This window comes from Portunus trituberculatus, chromosome 38, assembly GCF_017591435.1.
Source record: "Portunus trituberculatus isolate SZX2019 chromosome 38, ASM1759143v1, whole genome shotgun sequence".
NCBI lineage: Eukaryota > Metazoa > Arthropoda > Malacostraca > Decapoda > Portunidae > Portunus > Portunus trituberculatus.
Genome location: NC_059292.1, coordinates 19,566,262 through 19,586,261, shown reverse-complemented (window position 1 = coordinate 19,586,261; position 20,000 = coordinate 19,566,262). Strand labels below are relative to the sequence as shown.

The 20,000-nt window shown below is 45.2% G+C and overlaps 2 protein-coding genes across 3 annotated transcripts in view; both read left to right on the top strand.

Annotated features, from left to right (window-relative positions):
- Window positions 1–10,915, top strand: part of LOC123514583 (U-scoloptoxin(01)-Er1a-like) — a 46,339-nt gene extending 35,424 nt beyond the window's left edge. For both annotated transcript variants that reach the window (XM_045272546.1, XM_045272547.1), the window contains 3 exons: window positions 6,088–6,125; window positions 9,424–9,647; window positions 9,925–10,915. In XM_045272546.1, coding sequence (XP_045128481.1) covers window positions 6,088–6,125; window positions 9,424–9,647; window positions 9,925–9,976 — 314 coding nt within the window. In that variant the 3' untranslated portion in view covers window positions 9,977–10,915. The remainder of the gene's footprint in view (window positions 1–6,087; window positions 6,126–9,423; window positions 9,648–9,924) is intronic.
- A 5,022-nt stretch (window positions 10,916–15,937) lies between these two features.
- The window catches only part of LOC123514582, a 73,585-nt gene continuing 69,522 nt past the window's right edge, over window positions 15,938–20,000 (top strand). The window contains exon 1 of the mRNA XM_045272545.1: window positions 15,938–17,315. Within this exon, the coding sequence (XP_045128480.1) occupies window positions 16,934–17,315 (382 nt within the window). The 5' untranslated portion in view covers window positions 15,938–16,933. The remainder of the gene's footprint in view (window positions 17,316–20,000) is intronic.

The following is a 20,000-nucleotide window of genomic DNA, read 5'->3' as shown; positions in this document are numbered from 1 at the left end:
CCCTGACAGCTTAAATGATTTTTATTGCCTTAAGAAACCTGGACATATTGCTATGCTATGTAATATATTCCCTGACACATTCTTGGCCAGAAGCGCCCCCGAAGGAAGAACGTGGCTTGGAGAAAACATCCGCGACGAAACATCGAAAAATCCGGCCATGTGCATGAACAAGCCATACCCACCCCTCACCCGTTATCTCTCCCATTTGACCGCCCTGCCGACTTAGCCTGGTCAGGTCACTCCAATGGGAAGAAATGTACCCAGGGAGGCTTCGTACCTGGGAGGAGGGAGTGACCCTAAACCTGTGCAAGTTTCTTTAGCAGATAAAAATCATTTAAGCGGCCAGAGCCACGACAAAGAGAATTTATTGGCTATATGAAACCTGCACATATTACTATGCTTGCGAAGAGGATAGTGGGAAGAGAGGACGAAGCTGGGTTAGTATCGGGTTCCATTTTCAGTTGCCAACAAGGGACCCTGTAAGGATAGTCTAGAATAGTCAGGTGGGAGCGAGAAATATCCGGTTAAGGAGCCAAGAAAACTTTAGTAACCTAAAGTTTCTTTATTAACAAAGTGTCATTGACGGTTTTTGCCCCTGCCTCGCCTTCCACCTTTTGTCTCCTGAGGTAAGGAAGGTGGAGCCGTCCACATAGCTATGCAGGAAGCAGAAGCGACTGAGTAGTAGAGATACCGTTTCCTGAAAGAAGCCCAACCCCCGAGGTAGGGCACCCACTCCACTGAGTGGGTGCGAAGAAATGCTAACGAGGTTGATAGGCCTCTAATGATGTCGGAGTGAGGGGCTTGGCCTGGGTCAGCACTCTCAATCACCCAGCACAGAAGACGTCCCAGGGACCTCGGGAGTAAGGGATTCCGGGTCCACGACTTGTAAGAGAGATGGTCCTCAGAAACCCCTTCCGTGCATTCTACGTAATCCTTGAAAGCAAAGATTGGGCACAGTGGGTGTGGGAGGCCCCCTTCAAGGAAAGACAGGATTCTGAGGCTCCTGATTATGTTGTCCACCTGTTCATTCTTGGCAAGGAATGAAGGGGATTGAGAGAAGATCAGGGTAGAGCAATCTTCCCTCAGCTTTGAGAAAGGAATGGTAGCGGATGACTGCAGCTAGTTGGGAGGCCCTGTAACCCGTGGCCAAGGCAAGCAGTAACGCAGCAGGAGTTGATCTTCCCCCATAGTGACTCTTTCGAAAGCCAGGTATTGCAAGACGTGATGTAAGGATCAGGTAAGGACTGGCTAGCGACTCAGTTCCCTCGTGGCGCTGATACCCCTCGTCAGGAAGGATAAAACTCTGTGGGACTGTGATGCCCACACCGAAGCGAAGGGGATAATGGACCGAAACCGTCGCTGGTGCCTTGTTGGTCATGTTCGCTGGCCAAGCCAGGAAGTCTAGAACCATGTTGGCAGAAATAGCTTCTGGAGTGTGCTTCTGCAAGTAGTCATGGAAATACCGCCAGCAGGACTCATACTGTCGCACTGAGGAGGGGCGATAAGGCCTCAGCATCCTGGCCACTGCACCCGGAGAGAAGTGCCAGCTGAGGGCGTGCTGCAGAAACTCCAAGCATGAAGTTATAGTGATATTTGGAGTGGTGTAGCCAGGTTTGCTCGCCATGCACGCTGAGCCTAGCCCCCCGAACCACGGTGCTATCAGTAGGACCCGACCCCTGAAAAACCTAAGGGCCCTCATCACCTTCAGGAGGACTAGAGTCGCGGGAGGTGGAAAAATGTACACATACTCCCAGTGGTTTCAATCCTCTGTGAAGGCGTCTGATCTCCCTGCGAACGTCCTCTGGCTGTAAGTGAGGTATAGGGGCAGTTAAGCTGTGTCTGGTGAGGTAAACAGGTCGATTGCCGGGGTGCCGTAGTGGAGAGTGAACAAGTGGAACATCTGTGGACGCAGCTGCCACGCCACTGACATATCTTGGAATCTGGAGAGGGTGTCCACCCAGCTGTTCTCCCGACCAGGAACATACCTCGCCGAGAGGAACAGGGACCTGCATGCCACCTCGGCGAAAACATCTCTGACATGGACAAGAGGAATTTGAACGTGCCATCCTCTGCATCTGCATGCAATGACATTGTCCATGTCGAAGTGAACGCTTGATTCGGAGATCCTGGGGTGCCTCTGGAGCCACCCTCTGATTACCCACATCTCCCAAAGGTTGATGTGGAGTGCCCTTTCTTCCTCCAACCAACCGCCGCAAGCTTGGTATCCCCAACTGGACTGGAAGCGCTACCCAACATCTGAGGTGTTTATCGCCACTGTGACATGGGAAGGGTGTTGAGACCACGCTACTGACTGGCAGAGGGCCCCTGGCCGGAGCCAAGGTCGTAGCAGGTGATGAAGGATCTTTGTGAAGACCCTTGGGGCAAGTGAGACACCGAAAGGGAGGCTGGTAAATTAGTATGTCTCTTTCCTCACCAGGAATGCCAAATATCGGCGAAACTGAGGGTGGATAGGGACATGCCAGTGTTCGTCCTGGAGGTCCAGGAACGCTAACCAATCACCCTTCCGCAGTGCTGATCGGACCTGGGTCACAGACACCATCTTGACGCGAACGGGTTTCAAGAACTTGTTTAATGCACTCAGATCCAAAAAAATCAGCCTGGTTTTTCCTGGATCATTCTTTGGCACGGTAAAGAGATGAGACAGTAAGATCCGCCCTGCTGCTCTCTCCACCATTCTTCTCTCGAAGAGCTCTTTGATGTGGGGCACTACCAACGGGGACACCGTGGAGGAAACAGGGGGACGATGAAGTGGCTATAGGAGAGAAGCAAGGAATCAGACTGGCTGAAGAGAAAGCAAGACTGCCTGTTGGGCTGGTGCCAAAAAACCAACAAGAAGGGGGACAGAGGTTTATCTGGGGAGACACCCAAGGTCAAGTAAGGCCGTGGCAGATGCCCCTAGCAACGTGAGGTGCCAGCCCAGCAGACACCTTACCTAGGGACCCTAAGAAGCTCTTGGGCTTCTGTCAAAGCGGCGGTGCCTGTGGCCTTCAAGGCTGTGTAGTAGCCTGCCGGGGCTCTAAGGGAGTGAGATGTTGTGATTGCTGACACCGAAAGGGCTGTGGTTGCGAGTGGATTCGCTGCCGCTGGTCGCTCCCTCTTCTTGGTGGGGGGGGCGATAGGTAGGGTGGTGCAGCTGCGGGCGACCCGAAGGGGACAGCGGCCTGAAATGAGGAAGATGAGGACGGGGCCTGGAAGCAACGGTGGCTTTAGATCTGGAAGAAGGGATGAAGATAAGGAACATGGCTGGGTGGAGAGAGGGAAACTTATAGTCACCTGTGTGGCCATCTGCCAAAAGCAGAAACCCTGACAGGCCACAGAAGGGCCGAGGAACCTTGATTGAGGAGGAGGCTGAATATTGATGACGCAATCCGTCGCTTCTTGGTCAAAGAGACCGCATGACAAGGGAGCTGCCCTCACAGTGCCTCGCCGGGCTAGCTCCGGCGCAGACCGCACAGCGGACTGTCGGGCAGACAGCCTAAACTGTGTGAAAGCTCTTGCAGCTAAGGGCAGAGCTGTTGACATCAAGTTGGCCGTCCCTTCTGCCACCATTGACAGAAGTGTGAAAGCATCCCTGCAAAAATGGAAGAACTCGGAGTAGGGTGGCTGGGGGAATGACACCCCCTGTCCCCGTCCCTTCCCTCCCGAGAGGCAGAGGCCACTACAGAGCGGCCTCGTCTATGGAAGCAGGGGAGAGGGGGCAGAGGCAGCCTTGCCTGGGGTCAGGGTAGGGGAAGTTCACTTAGCAGCCCTGCCCGCTGCCCTGCACCAGGCTTTATCACACAATGAAAAAAAAAAACAATAGCTCAACTCAGCTCCTCCTGGAGAAAATCCTCGAACCCCTCAGCAAGCATCCTCAACTAGGTCCTCAGTGTGGCAACTGCCGATACGCTAGAGATGGTGGAGGCGAGACCTTGTTTGTCCTTGGCTTCCGCTGACAGAACGCCTTGCCTCAGGAGCTAGTGGGGGATGACCAGGTCCTGACAGTCTCAAAGGCCCTCAGGAGCGATGCGTGTTGGGAGGACTATGGGGACGAAGGAACCTGCCTTGGGGGAAGAGCTGCCCTGGGCTGGTCCTGGGCACGTTCAAGGAGAGCGGGAATGTCCAGGTCCACTTTCCCTCTTTCTTAGGGGAGCCATGCTTACAAAGAAAAAGCCACCACTGGGGAGTCCCCTAATCTATCTAGGAACAGATGCTCCTCAGGATTCAAGCAGGGGTTCTCCAGGAGGGAGGTTCTCCATGGCGTCCATGACTGTGGCAGCCGAGACCCTGGTAGAAGTGGGGTGAGGCACGAGAGGGGGCAGAGCTTAAAGAGTACCTTAGTGCCCTTCACATCATTGGCCGGCTTCATCATCATGTCATCCCTCTTTCTCTAACCCTTCAGCAGCGAGTCATCCGGGGACCAGGCAGCAAGCCTGTTATATTCCTCGCATGAGTACTCCCAAGATCAAGAAAGGTCTCACCACGAGAATGGAAGAAACTCGTAGGGGTCAGCTGAGGCAGGACGAGAAGGAGCCAGAGGAGAGGGAAACAGGATGTGACCGTGGTGTTCCACCTCGTTGTCCGATCCCACGGGCAAGCAAGAGAAAGAAAGGCCCCTCAACAGAGGAGTGAACCTGCCGACCAGACAGCCTCAGCCTGGGAGGGAGGCTGGTGGGGAGGAGCAAGGGCAACAGGGAGCGTAGGAACGTCGGTCAGGGCTGGGCGTAGGGCTGTGAAGCAAGACAGGGCGGAATCGAGGGCTGGCCTAATTGAGAGGGTAGGAAAGCCAGTGACCCCCTACCTCGCTCACCCGGACGAGGATGAAACCGAGGAAGGTTCGTGGCACGGCTTCGAGCTCCTGGAGGCGCGGTGCTTCCTCCGCACGCTGGCGCCGTTGTTGCAAGCCCCAGAGCAAGCCACGGACGAAGACAAGCCTTTGGATTTCCCTGCCAACAGTCTCCAAGCCACGTCTGGGGGGGCCAGATATGTCGGAGGGGGTGTGGCTACTGAGAGGTGCTTCTTCCAGGAGCGCCCTCCGAACCATCCGACGAGCCACCGAGTCCACCGAGAGACCTGGGGAGCTCACCATCAGATGGCTCAGGGATGCCGGCAGACGAGTCTCAGGGGCGGATGAGCTCAGTGAGCTGCTCCTCTCGGAGACTTCAGTTATCTTGCCCTCTGCCAGGTTCCACGCAGGAACTCTAGGACAGGAAGTTTGGGGCGCTTTCCCGTTAGGGCAGCCCGGACTTCCGCCATCCACGAACCACATACAGGATAGGTGAGGGGGTCGAAACCAGCCTGGAGACACAAAGGGTGTCGGGCGGACAATGGCTGTGACCGTCAGGGGAGATCCTGACAGGCCTAGCGCACACACGTTTTGCCTGAAACAAAGAGAAAGAGGTAACCATGCACAACCCCCTCTCCCGCCCCACCTTGGAATTTTTCGATGTTTTGTCGCGGAATTTTTTCCCCAAGCCACCGGGGGCGCTTCTGGCACAGAACGTAATAGTGAAGATATTCCATAGCATAGCAATATGTGCAGGTTTCATTTAGCTGATGAATATATATATATATATATATATATATATATATATATATATATATATATATATATATATATATATATATATATATATATATATATATAATTCCTTGCCGCAGACTAGCCTCGAGTATAAGACTTTCCCAACCCTTGCACTTTCTGGTGTTGGCGGTTATGACACCGACTTTTATGACCTTTAAGAGACGTTATGATACATACAATAATCTAAGAGAAACCATACTAGAAATCCGCTTTCATGTGTATTAAGACTTTTTGTTGATAATATGAATTTATATATATTTTTTTTATACTTTGTAAGACTTTTTTTGTGGATTGCTAATCGCATGAATTTTTTGGTTTGTTTCCATGACTACTCAATGTGATTTTCATCTGGATGACTCCCTAAATCATGGTCGTAATCGGTAAATGTAAACTGAATGCTACACGGTGCAATGAAAATTTTCAGAAATTAACAGAACAATTACATAAGAAGAGATGAAAAGAGGGGCATTTACGCTTTTGACTAACCTGTTCTCCTCCCACAGCCGCGACGGTGGTGTGCTCCCTGCCATCCCTCCATCGGGTAAGTTTTGTTCCTTCCAACTTTTTTTTTCTCCTCCAGAAGACTCCTCTGTTATACAACACGACAATAACTTTACCAAATGTTCCCAAAACTTACATGTTAACATCAATAAAGAAGTATAATTTGTAGAGGTAGATAACAACTACAAGGGAAATATATAAAAAAAAATTGTTGTACGTGTGTGTGTGTGTGTGTGTGTGTGTGTCATTCACCTACGGTCTGCTAGTCTGCTAGTCACCCAGTCAGTCGTTCCCCTACGCAAAGAGCTCAGAGCTCATACTGACCAATCTTCGGGTAAGACTGAGACCACTCACACACCCCACACAGCAACGTCACAACCCTTCTGGTTGCATCCCGTATTTAGTTGCTGCTAGGGGAACAAGGGATACACACATTAAGAGACTCGATCATTTATTTGCCTTGCCGCCCCTGGGAATCCAGTCAGGCTTTCTCGGTTGTGAGCCGAGTGCATGTGCTAACAACTGCGTACACTACACGGTACGTGTAAGTCACCACAGTCGTCTGTTGGTCACCCAGCCAGTCTTCCCCATTACGGAGCGAGCTCAGAGATCATAAACCGATCTTCGGGTAAGACTGAAACCACAACACACTCCACACACCGGGAAAGCGAGGCCACAACCCCTCGAGTTACATCCCGTACCTATTTACTGCTAGGTGAACAGGTGCTACACATTAAGAGGTTTGCCCATTTGCCTCGCCGCGCCGAGAAGACGGTGTGTGTGTGTGTGTGTGTGTGTGTGTGTGTGTGTGTGTGTGTGTGTGTGTGTGAGTAATAATAATATTCCAGTTTATTTACATTGCTGCCATGGAGCAGAAAATCCAAATGTTAAAAAGGACTTATACATTAACAAACATATATCTCAAGTATACATCCATGGTATCTTATAATTCGATAGCGTGGCCGCCAAAGGGAACCAGTTCAACCTAGTAGAAAAGGTCCGAGATGATCAAGCCACTCCGTGTGTATTTTTCTATTCAGAGTTTGTTTCTCCTACACTGCAGGGTCACAATTTCTGACTTACACTATAATCACTGCTGTAATATCAAGCGTTACGCTGAATGGAATCACTTCCAACGATTTCTGACCTGACCCAGGATTCGAACCCAGGCCCTCCCGATTGTGAGTGGGGCACGCTAATCACTACTCTATCAGTGTGTGTGTGTGTGTGTGTGTGTGTGTGTGTGTGTGTGTGTGTGTGTGTGTGTGTGTGTGTAATTCACCTTGGTCGTCTGCTGGTCACCCAGCCAGTCTTCCCCATTACGGAGAGAGCTTAGAGCTCATAGACCGATTTTCGGGTAGGACTGAGACCACAACACACTCCACACACCGGGAAAGTGAGGCCACAACCCCTCGAGTTACATCCTGTACCTATTTACTGCTAGGTGAACAGGAGCCACACATTAAGAGGCTTGCTCATTTGCCTCGCCGCGCCGGGACTCAAACCCGGGCCTCTCGATTGTGAGTGTGTGTGTGTGTGTGTGTGTGTGTGTGTGTGTGTGTGTGTGTGTGTGTGTGTGTGTGTGTGTGTATGTGTGTGTGTGTATTTGTGTGTAAAACAGAAAATATAAATAACTCTAAAATGTCTTATGAAAGAATAGCAGAAAATACTTAATATAAAGTCATACAAATAAAAACGAATGTATAAAACTGACCCATAATATTAGAAGATAAGGAACCTAATAAATTAAATCTACTAACATAATGCAAATCTAAATCGCATAAGTTTAAAAATACATGACTAAATATGGTAAAGAACAACTAACAGAAATATGAATAACAAATAATCAAGAAGAAATTTAAAGAATAGATCATAACATACTACAAATTAGCACAAGAATATAAATAAAGTAAATAACAAATTAAAAGCATAGCGTATAGCAAAATATAATTAATTAACTAAGGTGTTATTACTAATCATATAAAGTAAGCTTAGCCTAATACCATGATAAATAAAAAGTGTATAAAGTCATAATAACATCAAGCAAACAGATACAGTGCATCTATAAGAAATCGGTCAGGTAAGTAACAGGTAAGTAACATTGTTCACAAAGCATAAAGAAATGTCGATGTGATGAACGTTACGTGTCATCAGTATCTCTAAAATATATTTGTACCTAAAATAAACAATCTATTTTTGTTTATCAAAATGAAAAATAAACTAACGACTAATATATATATATATATATATATATATATATATATATATATATATATATATATATATATATATATATATATATATATATGTGTGTGTGTGTGTGTGTGTGTGTGTGTGTGTGTGTGTGTGTTTGTTTAGACTGATGATAAAGATTGTATGGTGGGAGGAAGAGGATGGAAAGGATCAAGTCAGAGACAATAATCTATGAAGGTCGGAGAGTGAGAATGAACACTAAAATATCTTCTGAATCACTAACACGGTACTGGTTTGTTTGGCTTGCTTCAGCTGTTTAAGTCTTGTTTGCTCATTTTGTCATGCGTGTGTGTGTGTGTGTGTGTGTGTGTGTGTGTGTGTGTGTGTGCGTAATTGGTTGGTCAGCGCTGGAAGGTGACGGAAGAGTTTGTATTTACTAGAGTGCGATTGTCCTTGAAATCATGTTGAAGGTCATGTGCACACACACACACACACACACACACACACACACACACACACACACACACACACACACACACACACACACACACACACACACACACACACACACACATTGCTATTCCTTCTCTTACTACTATTTATTCATTGTGGTTTATTCAAGAACATTTATTTTTTTATTTACTTTTATGATGCCTCTTCTCTCCTATATTCCTAATGAAAGAAGCATCCTTTCTTTTTGTTCACCATTTTCATTTCCTTTCCTTTTATGCTGACATTCGTTTCCTATCTTACTTTTCATCCTCAATTTTAAACCAATTTATTCTTTCTTTAATCATTCCTTGCTCATCAACTTTTTGCCTAATTTATACCATGGTAGCTTGGATCAGTTTATATGATTTACTTTCTCGCCGTTTTTATCTGCAATCCGTTCCTCCCTCTTTAAATGTGGTCCTACATTGGTCAAGAAATTAGACCTTCTGTGTCTACCATCTGGCACTCGTAAATGTACGTTTCCCATTTTGTTCTTCCCCCTCACCACTAACATATATCAACATGAGACATTTTCCTGTGAATCAGCTTGCTTCTGTTTCTTGTTATGTCTTGTCCTACTTTGGAGGTATTCCTGCTGTCTATACTTATCATTGCCACTGCTTAGTAACTAATATGTACGTCCTTCGTCACAGACCAAGCGGTGGGAGGAGTTCCCTAACGTAACATTTACCTTCGACTGCACTGACAAGGCTGTGGGTTTCTACGCCGACCAAGAGTTCAACTGCCAAATCTTCCATATGTGTGATGAGGATGGACGCCGTATTCCGTATATGTGCGCCAATGACACAGCCTTCAACCAGGAGTTCCGCATCTGTGACTGGGCCTACAACTTTGATTGTTCGAGAGTTCAAGAGTGGTAAGTGATGAGAATAGGGGAGAGGAAAGGCCAAATCATGTTGCCCTGTTCTTTTGCAACTGCAATTTTTCAATGAGCTTTTTCTTTCTATGAGCAAAGCTCTTCTTAGATGAAAAAATACATGAACATAGGAAAAAGAGGGCTATGGGGGGGATGGGAAAGTGTATTAGTAATAGAATATAGCAGATAATGGAAAAGGTTATAATGGAAGTAAAATTAATAAATAAAATGGTGCAACAGAGGTAAGATACCACTAACATCCTCCTTTTTTTAACAGGTACTACCTCAACGAGCTGACTTACGTCACCGACCCTCCCAAGTACGACTAATCACCTTGCCTGTTGCTGACCTGACGACCTAACGCGCGCCCCGTGACCCAGGCGGAACCCTCGCCTTCTTCCTGCGAGACTTATCCACGGGGGGTCTTCGAGGGTGCCTTCTCTCCCAGCATGCTCGAGGTCCCCCCTTCCGGCAGCGTCTCCCTGGGTCCTCTGTACTGGCACTCAGCCTGTACATAGCGTGGCCCTCGTGTTCCGCGCGCTGCGTCCCCACGCCCCGGGTCCCCGTAGTCCTGCGGCCTCCACCTCGCCCTCTCCTGGCTCCTTATCTCTTGCCCGCAACGAGGCAGCACTGACAACGCTAATCATCTACACACTCAGAGTAAGCTTTCAGGCAAGACGTAAGCGGAGTGCATTGCTGGCTGTGGGCTTCCCTAGGAGTAGGTGAGGGCGGGCCCCGCGGGACAGCCGGGACCCGACGTTGCAAGAGCTGGCCTCTGCGCGCCGCCCGCCCGTGTACAGCGCCGTCCGCATGTAGTCTTAGCGCCGGCAGGCCCGCCACCTGGTGTTGTGTTATTGTTCATGTGTCGATTTGAGGTGGCGTTGGTGAGGCCCGTGATATGTTCTGCGAGCCACTCCACCGCTACCTCCATCCCCACACCCTGCAATTTGTCCTCCTTCCCAAGTATCCATATACCATGTTATTTGTAACTTGATTCGGCGATTACTCGGTTATGCCTGTGATGTGAAGTGTGATGGAGACCCAACCCTTAGCGATGCCCCGCCCCGCATACCTCCCAACGCTCGACCCCTGAGCAGCCTCAACTTGGATCTCATCAACATATTGATCTACTAAGGCTATATGGTGGTAATTCCAGGGAGTGAGCAGAGGGCGAGCTAAGGCAGATGTGCGGCAGGTGTGTGGACCGCACCTGTGTGAGCCGCGTGTGAGTCCTGTGTTTTGTAAAATATACTAAAATTTTATGAAAACTGTCTTTCATTTTTTTTCAAACTCCATTCATTTTCTGTGCCTTTGACTGCATTTTTCCGGCGTTTTATTTCACCATTATCATCCCTACCACCCAGCACCATCACCACCATCACTAGCAATTCGATCTTTGTCCTATGGTCACCACGCCACGTGTCTCATGCAGCGACGATCATGGCGGAGAAGAGGAATGTTGGGTCAGAGAAGACGGCAGAGTTTGTATCGATCTAGAGGCAGTCTGACCTTTGGCGCGCGCGCGCTCACACACACACACACACACACACACACACACACACACACACACACTGAACAGGAGCAATGAGAGAGAGAGAGAGAGAGAGAGAGAGAGAGAGAGAGAGAGAGATATTCCTCGAAGCCGGCTGACCTTCAAGACTCCACAATATTTCATGAGACTAAGGATCAACCGTCTCAGCCTTATACGATATTCCGCCTTCCTTCCGTCATTCTCTAATCCACCGACTTCATCTATATCCCGTTCACTCATTCCCTTCTCTCACTACTTCACTCTCTTTATCTCATGAAATCAGAGTTCAACATTTTATGATACATGATTATAAAGTGATACTATGAAGAACAAAAATGAGGACGCCCAACGATATTGAAAAGTCTGTTTGATAAGGAAAGGAGAGGTGAAGACCAATTAGGACTCAGTGAAAAAATATAATTGACTTGTTTGAGAAATATAAATTAGTATATGAAATTAGAAGAATAAAGCAAAAGTTCTAGAAGTACACGTATCTTTTAAGAAGAGATACTTGTGGTAATAAATTTTTCAGAGAGAGAGAGAGAGAGAGAGAGAGAGAGAGAGAGAGAGAGAGAGACTGAATTGTAATGAGGACAGTATTCACTAATGGCAGTGAAATATTCAATCATAAGTAAGCTGAGACTGGACACATGCTGGATCTACCACCACCACCATTACTTCAGCAACATTACCTGGGCCACATTTCTCCTTATCCTCCATCTTGCGTTGCCACGTCATCACAAGAACACGTCATCACATAAGAGCATCACGTCACTGCGGCATCGCTGTAGCACGTCATCAGTACACATCGCACCATCATCTGAGGCTGCGTGGGCGTCAGTCGTCCCCCATCTCAGCTTGTCCCCTCCCCATCTCCAATTCTGTTCCACTTTCATCCAACGCCCTTTTAACTATTCAGCCTTACCCTAGCATTAGAGATTAATGTTGTGGGAGGAGAAGGAGGAGGAGGTTGCAGGAAGACGTCATGAAGAATTAAAGACACCAAAAAGATGGAGATGATGTCGCTGTTTTGCGTCGTTAAGTTTATATTTAGGTAGAGCTCAAGGTTACACACAGCAGTAGGTGACAGACGAGAAGAGATAAGAAAAGGATTTTGAGTCTGATACACCGGAATATCGCCGTTTATAAAGAAATGTTGACACACTGGAAAAATAAACTATCCAGGGAGGGATCACAGAAAGGCCTTCATATGTGACAAAAATCGAAAGGTAAACTCATCAAAGGTTGACATTGAGTGGCTTTGTTTCAAAAAGGGAATGGGAAGAGTAGGATCGAAATGGATATTTCAACATGCCTATGCCATGCTTTCCTCTGGGATTCTCCGTTTTCGTCAACCTGCGTGTGCACATCGTCCCGTCATCTGAACCCAATTTCACTGACTAGTACTAGCGACCGTGCGACGAACTTTGGCCAATGTGTGCCAGCTCAACACTGCAGTTTTCCTATCACTCTTAAAAACCGCTCATCTTTGGTTATCTTTGAAGTTTATGCGAAATTTCCTTTTGAAGATCCTACAAACTTTGTAACTGATATTACTACTGATAGTTATGACACACCTATAATGCTGAACAGCTTGAAGGCAAATTCTCATCACTTTGACCTCTCATCAAAACATTGGCATGATCCTGTCTTACTTAGCGATACATCCGGTATTACATTTGCTGGTAAACATTACTTTCTCTTTCACATTGATGTCCAGCCGTCAAATTAAAAAACCACTCCCCCTCTATTTGATACAAGAATTAACCAGAATTGTCAACCATTCATCCTATTTTATAATAAACTCTAGAATTACCTGCCTGCTTCTGTATTTCAACCTCCTTACGACTTGAACTGAACTCTTTCAAGAGGGAGGTTTCAAGACAGCCTAATCATCGTTTTCGACTCGGTTCGAGAACCAGCATCTGAGTGGGCCTTTTTTTTATTGTAATGTTTTCATATCGTAGATACATATTAGAAAATACTCTGGTTATTTTACTATTTAGGTTGATGAAAATAGAACATCCAAAGTAGGCCTATACAATATGCAGTTGACTAACTTTTCTGTAAAATATTATGATAACTAGCTAATCTGGCAACCGCATCTGAAATTATGAGGTATCAATGGCTCGAGATCTCAGCAAATACAGGAAGATCTCAATGTTTGAGCTAACAAACCTTTATCAAGTCTGCAGGCTGCTGTATAGCAACTACACACATTAAGATTGTCAGACACAGACAACCTCGCTACACCTTCACGCTTACCAAAAAGACAAGTAATCATAACCAACACATGAAGCAAAAATTCCAAAGGAAATTAATTATATATCACATAAGTGTGTGCCACTATACTTGAGTAAAATATTGTGATAATGAATATTTTTGGTTGTTTAACTTGAATATTTTTCATATTTTGAGAGCATGTTGACCAACAGCCATGAGTCTTGCCACTATTCTGCCAGCACCTTCATCACTAGCTGCCATCGACGCCATCCACATGGTGATCACCTTTCCCTTACCTTCAATCACTTCCAAGCTCAAGGATCCGTGACTCTCACCTGCTGTCACCTCCCATCACCTCCAAATAGCCTCATGCACGGTGGTGTCCGAACTCAGTGACGTCCACCTGTTACCTCAGAAATTCGGTGTTTGCCACTATCTACCTTTACCGCCCGTCGACACGGCAACACCCTCCCACCCACTCGCCATCTGGTCGTCGCCCACTGTCTGCTGACTACTATTGTATTTTCAGCACAACCTTGCTTCTGACGGCCTGGCGCGGCCACCACCTCATTGTCATTGCCTTCTGAGATCGCGCTGATTCAGTGCTGCATCTTTAAGTACACGACCTCTCTCCCCAAACAACCTACAAATTATTGAAGCATAAGTCTCACATATTCATATATATCACACTATGTTTGGCATATACTTTCTTACACTTTTAATATTACATTGCCAATTGTCTTCTATCTTGTCATGTATTGCAATATATCATCACCAGCACTCGCCACTTCCACCCACCTCAAAGCCCACCATTAAATCATCTCCTTCACACCTTTCCCCTGCCCATTCTGCATCCACAAACTTAGCTGCATGCCAGATAACCTCACTATTATATAGTAAAGTATTTCTAAATTTGTCTTTAAGCTTGCTATCGTCTATTACAATGTATGGTTGTCCACATGCATTTCTTGTTTCATTAGATGTTTAAAAGAGCACTTGATTCGGTGGAGTAAGTAAAAGGGGTGCTGAACGTAATCTCAAGGAGAAGTCCACAAGTAGGGCAATATCTATCATAATTCAAATACGGCAACACCACTACCAGCTCCGACGTCCTTTTTTTTTTTTTTTTTTTTACGGTAAGGCCTATAGCGCCTGTAGGCACACTTGAAGAATGTATGGGAAGCGCTGTTCAGCTTCCGCCCATTAGTGGCGCAAGCAATTTTATTTGTAGTGGTACCCATATTAGGGCCCATATCACCACCCAAGCTCATCTTGGGGGTAACCACCTAGAACCTGGGTATCATGGTTACATGTAGGTAACTTTAAACCACTCGACAAATGGCAAAGTGTTTTAAGGCTGTACGTGGAGGGGATTCGAACCTACGCGTGGATCTCTGCCCGATCCCACACTCACCACCTTATCCACTACGCCACCGCCTCCTAGATAGTACCACAGATCACGACCTAGCTATTACTGTCTTTCATAAGGTTATCTCGTTGGAGCTTAGATTCACGGGGAAATATGATTTTTCTATGTATGAATTAACGAGGAAACAGAATGATGCAATAAGAAAAATCAAAATCAGGAATGACGAAGAAGAAAAAACATTCTTCGATAAAAATCATTGATGTACCACCGCACTACTTTTCCTAGGACGCTTCATTCTATTTACCGACTATTTCTTGAAATGTAAAGCTTATTGTTTCTTCATAACATTCTTTTATCTTTGCTTCTAAACTATAACTCATCTCTTACCTTTTCACGTTAATGAGTATTTAAAAGGTAAGCGTTAGAATAATCAAGAGGAATCTACATGCAACGCGCTGATTTACGCATCCACAAAACAGGATATTGCATTCTCGAAATATTCTGTAAATAGAGAATAATGAACTATCCTCTAAGCTAGTATCAGTTAATTTTTCCTTAATTAATTATGACTGCCAATGACCTGCATGTCAACATTAAAACATTTTAATTAAATGCTATACCAACACGCCCAGGAATTTCTTTTTATTGGACAGGTATGACAGACATGCCTATATTTACTGCAGCCAGTAAATCTGAACAACAATGCAAAATACATTAGATAGAATAGTTTGAGGTTAATGGAGAGGCTCGGTAGACCTAGGCAATGCTGTTTATTGATCAGGACATTTTTCACACTGTATTTTATTGTTTATTGCTCCTTCTGCCCCCAAAAAAAAAAAAAGCATGGTCATGCCGAAGTGTAGATGGACATACCTTCTGTGCATACTGTAGGATATGTAGTCACAAGAATAAAGTTTATAGATTACTAAATTCAAGCATTCACACATCACATTCACATCAGTAGAGGAGAGACTTACCCTCGCTAAAATTCATCCATATAACAAACTCCAACACTGATGTCAGAACTCTTCCTGAAATAATCATCTCTGCCGTAACACCTAAAGCCAATACAGGATCCGTATCATCTACAGATAATGTGGACAAATTGCTGCCTGCAGATAATTCATTAATATGATTTGCTACAAAAAATGATTGACATAGGAGAGAGAGAGAGAGAGAGAGAGAGAGAGAGAGAGAAGAAGAGTATCATGCTGGGCTGAACCAACACCACCTGGTCCGCGCACTGCTCATGGTTAACTTAGAGACACATTGATTCATCAGAAACACGCTTCTGCGATCCACACTTCCCCACCGTCCACTCGCACGCCCACATCATAGCCTCCTCCCCTCCGCTTTGACGATACTCTACACTGGTCAGAGGGACAAGTGGAGAGGTAATTGGAGGTACAGTTTCTTTTTTTTCTCTCTCTCCAGCTTATGCTGCAACAACAGAAACACGTTGAGAGGAGTTAGAAAAAAAAAAAAGATACGTGCTCGAGTTTACGTGGAGTTTTAGTGAGGGAAGCCGAAGCAGAGAGTGAAGTGGTGGGGAAGGCGAGGAATTAGAAGATTAAGGCGAAAGAACTAAAGGTCCCTATTAGAGAACACGAAGAGACGCTTTGAAGAGAAGAAAATAGATTGGAGATAGAAAATACAGCACACTCCTTAAATGACTATAAGTATGATAAAAAGCCGAAAACAGCGGATAAGTAAGATAAGTAACCTTAAGAGAACATCAGCAAAATACAGTGCCTTATGTTTGAAGAGGGATTTCCTCCTCCTTTGTAGTGTATGGTGAATGATATTTTTATGTTGTCTCTAGTAGAGCTAAGGAACAGATTTCGTTCTCGCAGGAGAATCTAATGGTGTCACACAAACTCCCGAATCCCAACATTTACATTGTTTTCTCTCCTTCTTTGGATGTTCCTATACAACTTGGCTTGTTGATGGTAAATTCATCTCCTGAAAAATATTTGCAAGATTTTAACGTCGACAGAAGGCAAACTTTATTACTCCTGATATTTCATACCCTCACAATACGCCTGTGATAAATGAAGTATAAATATACTTTAATAAGAAGACTGTTCACAATTTAGAGGCTAAATACTGCGTTAACAAGTATTAGCTCGAATTTTTCTCTGGTGATCTCCATCCAACATTACGATGGAGGGGAAGATCTATCTGGCGTGGGCTATTATCTTCCTTACCGTGGCGAGGACTGCCAAACTAACGGAAGCGCAGGAGTTCATATACACAAAGTTCTCATGTGACAACATGATACCACAGCATACGACAGAGGTCACGAGGCTAATGGAGGAAGAGAAGCTAGAGATGGAGTCAAATCATGTCAACACCCCAACTTCACCAACAACTGAGGAGGAGGAGGAGGAAGAGGGTTCAGGTTCAACTACCCCAACTACTACCACCACTACCACAACCACCACCAGGCCCCCACCTGCCCCTAAGGCCCAGGTGTACAATGGGAACATCAACATGCAGATACTCACTAGCGAAGACAAGTACCGACGCCTCAAGACTCTAGAAGGTGAGTTCATAGTAAAGAGCATGGACGGGAGAGGAAGCGGCCGTGTAAATTATAAATTCATGATTTAAATACCTATGTTCAAGCACCATCTTGGTCTAACTCTGTATCTGTGCCCGCTATTGTTTTAGTGAATTCAAAATAGCTGTCTATTCATGCAACCATCATACTGAATATATTCTTAGTCTTTAGGTAAGTGAACAAAATAGAGAACAACCCTTCCCACGCATCCCGTGACTGCCAAACAAACACATCCTTCCACATCACACAAGCACATTCTTCCGCGTCACGCAAACACACTCTTCCGCGTCTCACAAACACATCCAGCCAAACTACGTACAGAGACGCATCCAACCATACTACACAAACTGTTCAACCACACCACACAGATGTATCAACAATACAACACATCTATACACATCAACCACACCACACAGACACATTATCCTGCAGTACACAAATTCATCCTCACACAACACCCTCACTGGATGAATAGAATAAATAAACTCCAACACCACAAAAAATATACCAAACCACAAATAACATGCTTAATTTTTTTTTTATCAGGCATAATACATAAAGGCCAAATCTCTCTCTCTCTCTCTCTCTCTCTCTCTCTCTCTCTCTCTCTCTCTCTCTCTCTCTCTCTCTACAAATTTCCACTTACAGAAATTAACGTAAACAACAAATTTTATAATATCACCACCATTATTTTGTTATAGTCTATTATTTCTAGAAATGTCAGAATTGATAGTGTAAAGGAAAGGAAAGGAGAGAAAGAGAGAGAGAGAGAGAGAGAGAGAGAGAGAGAGAGAGAGAGAGAGAGAGAGAGAGAGAGAGAATGCTTTAACATTAACCAAAAACACTCATGATTTCAACTCTCTCTCTCTCTCTCTCTCTCTCTCTCTCTCTCTCTCTCTCTCTCTCTCTTGCTCACCTATGTAAGTACGTGGACCAATCAGTGTTCAGTATTCGAGCGAAGGAGTGACGTCATGCCTGCTCTCCCCCAATGAGGGGCGCTGGCGTTGCTGACCCACTAACAAGAATCCACTAAGAATCCACATCAGGTATCCATGAATCTATAAATCGTATTGCTTTCCATGTCTTCGCGTCCTTTCGTCTGTCACTCAGATCTCTACTCTCTCTCTCTCTCTCTCTCTCTCTCTCTCTCTCTCTCTCTCTCCAAACTTTTTTTTATCTGGTATACTCTTTTCTCGTTCGATTTTCATTGCACCATAAGGTATATTTCTTCCAGTTTCGTTATTTACATAGCCAATATGCACCTAGCTACCCATAACAGAGAGAGAGAGAGAGAGATTCAAAATGGGGAAGTATAGGGTTTGTGGAATCTTCCCTAAACAGTAAACTTGCAAGGCTCCAAATACACGAAAACACACTGAATACAACCTTAATGTCATGTTTTCACCGTGCGCGTATCAACACATGTGCGCTTTTCCTCTAATAAAGAAAGTAATCAAACTACCCACATGTTATGCAGGCTGGGGATAATCTGTCATGTGTGACCTAGTTATTGACACACACTCACACACACACTCACACACGCACACATTGATATTTACTGCATACATAAATTATACGACAAATTGACTAAGCATATACGCGTGTCAGCCTATTTGCACACAATACAAAGTTTATTAGGAGAATGAGAGGCAAGGCTGGACCTTCACTCGACCTGATAATTGAATCAGAAATAGAAAAAAAATTCTGAGAAATGTCATGCTCTGGAAATAAGAAACTTCAAGGAAATGACTACATATTTCTAGCAAACACACACACACACACACACACACACACACACACACACACACACACACACAGACACACACACACACACACACACACACACACACACACACACACACACACAGTTTTTCTCGCCCTCCAAATGCTAATTTTGTATAAGGTTCTTATCCGTCCGTGTATGGAGTGCTTGTCGCATGTTTGGGGAGGGATTCCACTCATACAGCTTTATTAGATAGGGTGGAATCAAAAGCTTTTCGTCTCATCAACTCCACTCTTCTGACTTTAGCCTCTTTCTCACGGCCGAAATGTTACATCTTCTATATCTTATCTCTATTTTCATGCTAACTGCTATTATGATAGTGCTAACTGCTTGCCTCCCTTCCTCCAGCGGCGTCGCTGCACAAGGCTTTCTTCTTCCTCTCATCCTTATTCTGTCCAACCCTCTAATACAAGAGTTAAGCAGTATTCTCGATCATTCATACCTTTCACTTATAAACTCTGGAACTCCCTACCTGCTTCTGTATTCCCATCTTCCTACGACTTGATTTCTTTTAAGAGAGAGGTATCAAGATAACATTTGTCCTTGGCTTTTGGCTGACTCTTTCGAGCCTTTTAAAGAACCTGCAGTTCCAAAAGGCCTTTTTTCGTAACATTTTGTTGCCTTTAACAGTCTTTCCTCTTGCATAAACACACACACACACACACACACACACACACACACACACACACACAATGTATTGAATAATGAAGATCTTACAGCACATAATGTGCATAACTTTAAGAAAAAAAGTTAATAAATGGAGTCATGGAGATAGGACACTATGAGCCTTGCTCGAACCCTGTCCAACACAATTACGTAAATACACTAGGTAAATACACACACACACACACACACACACACAAAACACACACACCTGAGGCTGG